Source organism: Calidris pugnax, unplaced genomic scaffold, assembly GCF_001431845.1.
Source record: "Calidris pugnax isolate Ruff unplaced genomic scaffold, ASM143184v1 scaffold214, whole genome shotgun sequence".
Lineage (NCBI taxonomy): Eukaryota > Metazoa > Chordata > Aves > Charadriiformes > Scolopacidae > Calidris > Calidris pugnax.
Genome location: NW_015090972.1, coordinates 63,571 through 73,421, shown reverse-complemented (window position 1 = coordinate 73,421; position 9,851 = coordinate 63,571). Strand labels below are relative to the sequence as shown.

The 9,851-nt window shown below is 50.5% G+C and overlaps 1 protein-coding gene across 4 annotated transcripts in view; it reads right to left on the bottom strand.

Annotated features, from left to right (window-relative positions):
• Positions 1-414: 414 nt before the first annotated feature.
• The window catches only part of KCNA2 (potassium channel, voltage gated shaker related subfamily A, member 2), an 11,185-nt gene continuing 1,748 nt past the window's right edge, over positions 415-9,851 (bottom strand). For 3 of the 4 annotated variants that reach the window (XM_014952914.1, XM_014952911.1, XM_014952913.1), the window contains exon 2: positions 415-9,531. In XM_014952914.1, coding sequence (XP_014808400.1) covers positions 6,697-8,196 — 1,500 coding nt within the window. In that variant the 5' untranslated portion in view covers positions 8,197-9,531 and the 3' untranslated portion in view covers positions 415-6,696. The remainder of the gene's footprint in view (positions 9,532-9,851) is intronic. The other variant, XM_014952912.1, reaches the window with a different exon arrangement.

Below are 9,851 nucleotides of genomic sequence, written 5' to 3'. Positions count from 1 at the left end.
ATTCCCTGTTACCTGCATGGATGTGGCTGATATTCCAGTCAGTGGAGTGGGAAATGATGGGGAACGTGGGCTTGACCCCATCTCTAGCCCCTTCTCCTCCACCTGTTTGGCTGCTGGAGCTTCTTTGGAGCAAATCCCATGGGGGATCCCGTACAGACCATGCAGAGTGTCCATCCTCGCTGGTGCCCATCATCGAGAGACCCATCAGCTTCTCCCAGGGGTTTCCCACTCCAACAGCCCCTGCAGAGCGGCTGATGGTGGAGCACAAACTGGTTTTTCCAAGGTTCAAGGCTGTTTCTTTCCGTTCTCACAGAAGGTTTAGACCTACAGAGAAAGAAAAACACCCCACCTACCAAAATTACAGTTTCTTGTCTTTTTCTTCCCCACCCTCCACAGAACTGATATCAAAATAACTCCTCAATAATATACATATTTATTTTCTCTTAATTAGTGCCGATATTTACAAAAATTGTGATACTCTGTGAAGAATAAATTATATACACTCATGATAAACCAGACAGCAAATGCTCATTTGGAATATGTATGTACACAGATCTGTATACCTATATACAACGGTCAGCCTTATTGACTCGGGTGCCTGGCAGCCCGTAGATCCACCCCACCCCCAGGACACCCCCGCGGCGTCAATAAGAGCAGTAACGTCTATACACACTGTGCAATTCGGATACAGCTGGTGTCTAAATTTTTGTCTAGCAAACGCATGGTTAAATGACTTGAAATTCCCCCGAGTCCTCCTTGAACAGTTTATAGGCCTCTCTCCATTCCTGGTCCCATTTCTCCCGTAACCATGGAAACAAAAGGTTCAGCTCCAGCATCCTTAGGATGAGTCCTTCTTGGATTTCCTCTTCCTATCGATTCGCTCAAATTAGGCACCGCACGCGGGGTTGATCCAATACCCATATTTTCCCCTTGCGCTTCGGCGCGTGACATTGGAGGACAAGAGCGCAGTCTCAAGCAATGAGGGAGCAAGTGCAAACGGATAATTACAGTCTTATAGGCAGCAGAAAAAATTAAAAAAAATATATAATTATAATTAAAACCAACACCCAAAAGACCAACCTCAAGCTCAGGACAGCCAGGTAGGGGCTGGGGAGGGGACGTGGTCCCCCATGAGGGTCCACACGGATGGACTTTGCATGGTTATGTGACATCCAGCAGCTCCTACAAGCCAAACCGTCCCTCCCAGAGGAAAAACAAGAGATAAGGAATTTATCTTTCATCACATACAACTGGGCTGGGAGATCTTGTCCCCAGGTGTAAACCAGTGCTGTGCTCTCAGGGATGATTTACACCACTAGTTGCTGGTCCCTCTCCCCCGTGATGGGATGTGGCAGGATCCGAGCACCCCTTTCTGAGAAGGAAGGGGGGGGATGAAATTTGGGCAGCCAAATGCCATAAGATCATGGGGAGAAGGAGGCCGTAGGGTGCCCTTCACATGGGTGTGAGGAAGAGCAGTGCTCTGGCTGAGGGTAGGACAGTGGCCGATGCACAGGGGGGACCATATCCCCCCTTGGGGCTCCCAGTGGGACAGAGCAGCTGGTCCTCAATGGAAGGGACCAAGGGATGCACTGGCCATGGGGGAGGCTGAATGCTGCCATGGGTGCAAGGAGGGAGCCCCAGCCTCTTTTTTGGGTGCAAAACAAAATAGTTTGGCGCTGAGTCCTCCTCTCCTCACCCCTCAGCTCCTTTCTCCCTGGCAGCACATTGAGCAGCTCTCACTGACAGAAGAAACCCCTGGGACTCCCCCACGGATGTAGACCTTGAGATAAACCCACCCCGGCTCCAAAACACAGGGAGATGCTTCTTGCCACTGCCCTGGGACCAAAAACCAGCATGATTCGAGGGACTTGAAATCCAGCCATTGCAAAAAAGAACCCAAACCCCCAGTTGGTGCAGCACAGCCCTTGCATCGCAAACAAATCCCACCGACTTCTGCTTGGCTTTGCCTGCACAGTCATGGAAACAGTCCTGATGGGCCCGAGCCAGGGATTTGGGATCCAGCTGCTGCAAAGCTGGGGCTTTGCAGAGGGATGAGGAGCTGGATGCCACCAGCCCCTCAGGATGCTCCCCCTCCCAAGGCCAGATCCCAATCTCCTTTGCTTGGACCCATCCTGAAGTGTATTGCAAGCTCTGGAAGAGCTACAAGACTTTGGCAGCAATTTCAAGGGCTGACCCAGGAATTATCTGATAACAAAGCAAGGCCCTTCCTGAAATACCTCCTCCTCCTCTGTCTTTTTTCTCTCCTTCTGTGTATTTATGCACAAATATGCCCATATTTATACACCCACGTGCTACACTCCCATAACACCAACTAGAGATCCTTTTCTTCGTATAGCTCAGGATGCAGATCTGTAGGACTTTGACACAAAATATCACCCCAGAGATTAGTTTTCATGATGAAACATATCACCCCCTACAAATAATTTTTTTCCCTCACAGCCCTAATCACTCAGTGATGTCCAGCTCGTACATAAGCTTCAACCCATTGCCCTTAGCAGAGATTTTGGAAGATATTCAAGAGCCGATGGGCTGCTTACAGATTTAGGCATGTGGTTGGGTGTTAGAAGACACCTCGTGCTCTAACCACCACTTTCCACCTCTCCAAAAACACGGCACAAAGGATTAAACTAGAATATAGGTGCTGTCTCCTCTGGGAGCCAACCCAGGAGCACCTTCTCACACCGAAGAGCTTCAGTTCTCCATTCCAGCCCTGCAGAGCAGCAAATATCTCCACGGGAGGAGGAGAGGTACCCACACCACCTACGTTAGGTGGCCCAGTGCACTCTAACATAGACAACAGGACTCTCCCCCTCCCCGGTCCCTAATTTAGCATCCTCAGTCTGAGCCACTCTGCAGCTCGTTTTTGCACAGTTCCAGAGTCAAGGGGAGCATCTCTGCAGAAAAGGGCCCAGAGTCTCTCAAACCAAATTCCTCAAGAAAAAGAAAAAAAAAAAAGAAAAAAATTCACAGTCTCCTCCTGAAAAACTGGTTCAAGATCACATCAGTGAGTCAGAAGCAAAGCTAGAAATAGCACTAGAGCTCCGACCTGCAGGCACAAATCCCATTAAAACCCATAGTGGAACCATTTCTCTGTGCGGGGGAGAAATCTGGACCCTTCTGCTTTGCTCAACCTGACACATCGCTTCCAGCCACAGCCCCCACAGACCTTTTTTGCCCTGAACCAAACATTCAAGTGCTTATCCAGGTGCATTCCCTATTTCTCAAACATGGTGCCGAGGGCAGCAGAGATGCTCTTCCACCAGGACTTGATTTCCCCAGGAACATCTGCCTGGGTCAGCACAAGAGGTGCAGCATCCGTCCTAAGGAAGGGACAGATGTCAGCTCACATTGGTGACAACAAGAGGACTGTGGCCTCTTGCTCTTCAGCCCCATTCATCCCTGTGATGTGGCTCTGGGACTTCCCAAGGCGGCCCCCCAGCTTGACACATGGGTTTGGATGTGCCCAATCATAGAAAGGTTAGAGTTGGAGGGAACCTTAAAGACCATTGAGTTCCAACCCCCCTGCCCTGGACAGGGACACTTCCCACTAGACCAGGATGCTGATCCTGCCCAAGGACCACTGTCCCCTCCTGCCCAGCCTCGGAAAGCCCACAGGGACACCATGCCCAAAACAACACCTCTTTCAGAAAACTCATGATCCCTACCAAACCACAACAGTGCTCACGCTCCCAAGATGCGCCCAGTGCTTTGGCAGACGCTCACCCCAAACCATCGGAAGACCACGTGCATGAAACAACCAGGCACTTTGCAAAGTCTCATTGAGGGCCTGCATCCTCCCCAAAACCCTGTGGAAACCTGCCCTCGGTGCTTTCCCACCCACCAGGGATGGGACCACCGGTGGTAGAAGCACCCATGGGTGGGCGGGCAGCATCCCAGTGCATCAGGCAGCTTCCCCATGCAAGCTCACATCTCTCCTGAGACCTACCATGAGCAGGATGGATGGAAGCTGGCTGACCACCCCAAGAATCGTGCCCAAGCCAGTGGCTCGCTCCAGCCCCATCCCATTCCATGGGATGAGCTTCAGAAGCAGAGATTTATTGCTTTCGATTGCGTTGCTTCTTTTTTGTGTGTGCATTTAAGGTGTTAACAGGCTTCAGGGGCTCCCATTTCAGAGCTGGAGCAGCAGAGAGGGAGAAGAGGGCTCCTAATGTAACGAGATGTAATTAAATACAGGCCGGGGGTCCCATGCTGCGTGGTGCCGAGCACCTTTAAGACCCAACACATTGATGCTGCTGGTCCTCTACACCCAGCAGAAGCCAGGGCTCTTGTGCACTAATCATGGACACTTGGTATTAATTATAGTCAGGCCTGAATCAATCAACCAATAAAGTAAAAATGAGGAGTGATTCCACCTGGCCCAGTGGAGCCACATCAGCACAAGAGATGGATCCGGCCCTAAAGCAGCATTTGGAACCATTGCTGTAGAATACGCTAGCACCGTTGATTTTATTGTTATTAGTATGGTTTTCCTCTCTGGGCTCAGGAAGGGTTTGATTGACCTCCCTCGCACGCTCTGCAATGGGGTTTCCCCCTTCGCCGCAGCGGCACGGCACTGACTGTGCCCCAATTCAGCCCCGATTCACCCCAACTCGACGGGCTGCTGAGCCCCATCCCACACCCCGGGGAGGTTTTGCTCAACCACAACCTCAGAAGAGGTTTGCATCTCTCTATTCCTTGGCTTGGCAGAGGAACGGGACGTCTATCCCTGGGGATTGGCAGCAACGGGGGGGGAAACACAAGGAAATCTTGATGGGAACGGGGAAAGCAGGTGAGATCCCCCCAGAACAACAGCCCCCACCTTTCCCCAAATAACACCGGGATGAAGAAGAAGCAGAGACAACCTCAGGGTCTCTGCAGCTCGACTCACCCTTCCTAAAACCCTGGGAGGAGGCAAAGCCAAGGCTCAGAGGCACCAGCTCAGATCCAGCCCACCCTCAGCACGTGTCCTCTCCACCACAAAGGAATAAACCACCAGCCCTTGGGCTCGACGTGGTTGAAAAAAAGTGTTTTTCAGCCCAAAATGCACCTTGCCCTGCTGATCCCATGGGCACCCAGGGGCAGGTCATCCTGCTCCAGCCCGTGTCCCACCATCCCTGAACCCCTGAGCCAGGAAGTCCCTGATGCTCCAAGTGCTCACATTTGTTGAGAATTCGGCCCTATAGTCGCTCTCTAAATATCTATATACACACACACGATAATTATACAGGAAACAGCTAAAAAATTGCTGAACAAACAAGTCAGGAGAGCCGGTACCTGCTATTCCACCTGCTCCTCGTGCCCTCTCTGATCTGCTGTGGGTTCTGCTCATGACACCAAGATTAATGACTAATTACTCGCCCTATAATGAGTGCAGGTGTTTAACTTTCAGCTCACCTTCCCTGGCTTGCATTAGTTGGCTCTTGTGTCTGGATGCTCGGACACTCAGGCTTTGCCTTGTTATCTATCAAACTGTTGTCAGCACATGCCTCCCCCATCCAGTTTTTAAATATAATGGGGAGTTTTTTTAACTTCCACGAATCTCCTTCGAGCCACCGGAGAATCTATAAACACTATAAACATGAATACTGTATAGCCTACTAAGAAAATATATATTTGTGTGTGTATTAAATATTCAGATTCATGCAACAAATATCCATGCAGCTGTACTGTATTACTGGTTAAATTTCACTGCAGTATAAATATATTATAGGCCACAGCATAGTTGCTCCAGTTTTATATATAGATATAAAAAAAGATGCTTTTTCCAACTCATTTTCAATGTGTCTTTGTGGAGGTGTCTTTGGTGATCCTGGAAATAACTGGTGATGGAAGTGTCATCTAAATAAATAAATAAAATCCAAGCGCTTGATTTATTTACTCATCCCTCCCGATGCCTAGCATAGAAAATTTAAGACTTAATAAATAATGTGCCGTCATACTAATTATCCCTCCCCTGGGCCTCACACTGGCATACTGCAGTGGCTGAAACTATTGCAGCATGCAGCATTTTCCGTTATGAAACATGAGCCTGGGCGATGCGTTCGCACTTGGCATTCCCGGGGCGGAAACCTCAGCTTTCAGGCAATTCGGCCCCACGACTGCATCTTCCCCTCACCGAGCTCTGCCTGACCTTTCCCAGCCCTTTCCCCACGCCTGGAAGCCTGTTGTCACCCAGCAGGGACTGGGGATGGCGACCGGTGTTCCTGGTACCCCCAGGATGACCCGGAGCTGTACCTCCTGCCCCCCAACCCCAGCATCCCCATCCCATTGCTCGAAATGCCCGACTGCTCCAGATCTTTAGGGCTCCAGATCTTTGGAAATCCAGATCTTTGGAAACCCAGATCTTTAGGAACCCAGATCTTTGGAAACCCAGATCTTTGGAAACCCAGATCTTTAGGAACCCAGATCTTTGGAAAGCCAGATCTTTGGAAAAAAACCCACAAGCCTGGGGATGGGAGAAGGGAGACGAAATGGTTTGGGTTTTGTTATTGTTTCTTGCACGAACGCTTATTCGGTGCGGAAATCAAAGGTTAAAAGTCACTTACACAGCTATTGCTTCCCATGCAGAACCAAATATACACCGTAGAAAATACTGTATTAACTACAATGCAGAGCAGCACTCAATATCTGCAATTGTTCCACTTCAGCTTTAAATACGGTACTAGATTTTAGCGACTAGACATCGGTTAGCATTTTGGTGATATTCACATAGTTTGTGTTAGCGAGGGTGCAATTGGCTGTCTTCAAGTTCTCCTCCCTAAAATCCTCATTGCTATTGTTTACGCCTTCCTGAATCTCCATATAATCAGACTTACTAATAGTAGAGGCACTTCTGCTTTTCTTTAGGTCAGGGGAAGAGGGGATCTTTGGGCAGCTGGTTACTTGCAAATATTGAGCCTGCTCCTCTCCCTCCGTCTCCCGGTGGTAGAAGTAATTGAAGTTAGACACTATGACGGGCACTGGTAAGGCAATCGTTAATACGCCAGCGATGGCACACAAGGAACCCACTATTTTCCCCCCGATGGTGGTGGGGACCATGTCTCCGTAGCCAACAGTCGTCATGGAAACCACGGCCCACCAGAAGGCATCGGGGATGCTCGGGAACTGGGACTCGCTCTCGTCGGCCTCGGCAAAGTAGACGGCGCTGGAGAAGAGGATGACGCCGATGAAGAGGAAAAATATCAAGAGGCCCAGCTCCCGCATGCTGGCCTTGAGAGTCTGGCCCAGGATCTGCAGCCCCTTGGAGTGTCGGGAGAGTTTGAAGATCCTGAAGACCCGCACCAAGCGGATGACTCGGAGGATGGCCAGGGACATGGCTTGCTGGCCTTGCTGCCCATCCTCCGGCTTCTCGGCCAGCTCCGTCCCTAAGGTGATGAAGTAGGGAATGATGGCTACGATGTCTATAATGTTCATGATGTTGGTAAAAAACCCAGCCTTGCTGGGGCAGGCGAAAAACCTCACCAAGAACTCAAAGGAGAACCAGATGATGCAAAGTGTCTCCACGATGAAGAAGGGGTCTGTGAAAGAGGTGGACTGCTGGTACCCCATGCTGCTGTTGGAGTAAGGGGGGTGGCTCAGCCCGCTGCCGTGCATGTCTTCGTTCTCATCCCGAAAAATGGGCAAGGTTTCCAGGCAAAAGCTGACGATGGAGATTAAAATCACCATGACGGAGACAATAGCTATAATCCTGGCAGGGCCCGAGCTCTCGGGGTACTCAAAGAGCAACCACACTTGTCTCTGAAACTCGTTCTCGGGCAACGGTCTTTCCTCTTCTTTGATGTAGCCTTCATCCTCCCGGAACATCTCCATCGCTTCTTCCCCCAGTTCATAGAAACGAATCTCTTCCGAGAAGATGTCTAAGGGCACGTTCACCGGCCTCCGCAACCTCCCACCGGACTGGTAATAGTATAAAATTGCATCGAAGCTGGGTCTGTTCCGGTCAAAAAAATACTCATTCCGGAGCGGGTCGAAATATCTCATTCTCTTTTTAGGATCCCCTAATAAGGTCTCTGGAAACTGGGCGAGTGTCTTGAGCTGTGTCTCAAAGCGCAGACCCGAAATATTAATGACCACCCTCTCGCAGCATTCATGGTCGGTCTCAGGGTTATACGTGTCCTGCGGGTGACCGGGAAGAGCTGCAGCTTCATCTGCAGGATCTCCAGTAGCAACTGTCATATTGGGGTTTAAAAGAAATCCTTATGCTAAACTCTTCCCAGTGCCCGGTGGTGGGATCGGATTCAGGGCAGGGCTACTATCCTGCAGAAGGACAGGTACGTAGGTTTGGAAGTGTCTCATGAAAAGGCGAAGGGATGATAAAAAAAAATAAAAATAAAAAGAGAAAATAAAAATAAAAAAGAGAGAGAAAAAAAAAAAAAAAAAGGGAAAGAAAATTGCCCCTGCTGAGAAAGAGAGAGATGAAATAAAGTTGGGGGGAGGAGAGCAGCTCCCTTCGCTACCGTGTCTATCCCCTTCCTCGGGGGGGGTTAATTTGCCTCCTTTGGGACTGAGTTCAAAAACTCCCGTCTAAACCCATTAGGTGGAAGAGAGAAAACACCTGAGGAACCGTCACCTATTCAAAACCAGCGCGGAAAAACCGGCATTGGCAAACCAGAACTTGTATTTTTTTTTTGGCTCAAATTTAAAAATTCCAATTAAAAAAAAAAGGGGGGTGGGGAGAGGGGGAAAGGAAGAGAAAGGAAGAAAAATATCCCCCTCCAGCCTGAAGATGGGGAGGGGACCCCGCGGGGTGCTGGGGAGGGGGGAGGCTCAGCTCATTTCCAGGCATGCAGCTAAGGGTTAACGATTTAACCGTTCGATCGCAGGCAATCTACCCTCCTCTCTGTCTTATTTTTTTTTATTAAGTTTGCCACCTTCCCCAGCCTCTTGCCCCGGCCGTATAGCAGAGGGGGGGAGGCGACATGCTGCCCTCCCTGCCTGCAGCCCACTGGGCAAGCTCTGCGGCTACTGGGATTCCCAGTTGGCCACGGAAGCTGCCCCGCCGACCACTGCAGTCCCCCTCCTCCTCCTCGACCGCTGGTGTCCCGGCTCCTGTCATCCTCTGCAAACCACCATGGCACACAGAAAACAAATCACATTACCTGGAGAAGCCAAATCTTAGTGTCTCTTAGTAACACCGATTATCTGACCCTTGGGGAAATCCTAGAGAGAAATAGAGGCTTCCAAGATCCCCATAATTTCCTCTCTCTTCAAAGTTAAAAATAATGGTGAGTCATCGTAGAAAAAAAGGAGAAGGGATATAAAAAGGGGTTAGATTCCCAGATGGTGGAAGTCAGGTCTTGTAATGGTTTGGACTGGAGAAGAGAGAGAAAGAGAGACAGAGAGACAGAGAGACAAGAGTCTTCTCGGTAGCTGTTGCAGCTCCGCACTTCAGGGCAGATGAGCGTCTGTCTGATGCCTTCGGTACGACGACGACGACAACGACGACGGGGAGAAGATGCCAAGCTCAGCAAAACCCGATGTCCCCAGTGTCCTCGGGAGGTGTGGCATCGCCTGGAAAAAACACCGGCAAGGTAGCGAGCTGCTGGGCTGGGGTGGTGGTGGTGGTGGAGGTGGTGGTGGAGGTGGTGGGGGTGGGTTTCAAAGGTCCTTCTGCAAAGCCCCAGCTCCTCCGGGCACCCTTTTTTTCCCTCCCTGCGAGCTGTTTGCCCGCTGCTTGGCCAACCTGCACTGCAACACGAGAGGAGGGCGAGAGCGCGCTAGCGGCGAGGCGGAAAAAAACCATCTCCCCATCTCCCTCCAACGCCACGGCGTGCAGCAGGGCCGGGCTGCCCCTGGGAGATGGTGCCAGGCAAAGGGAAAAGCTGAGGAAA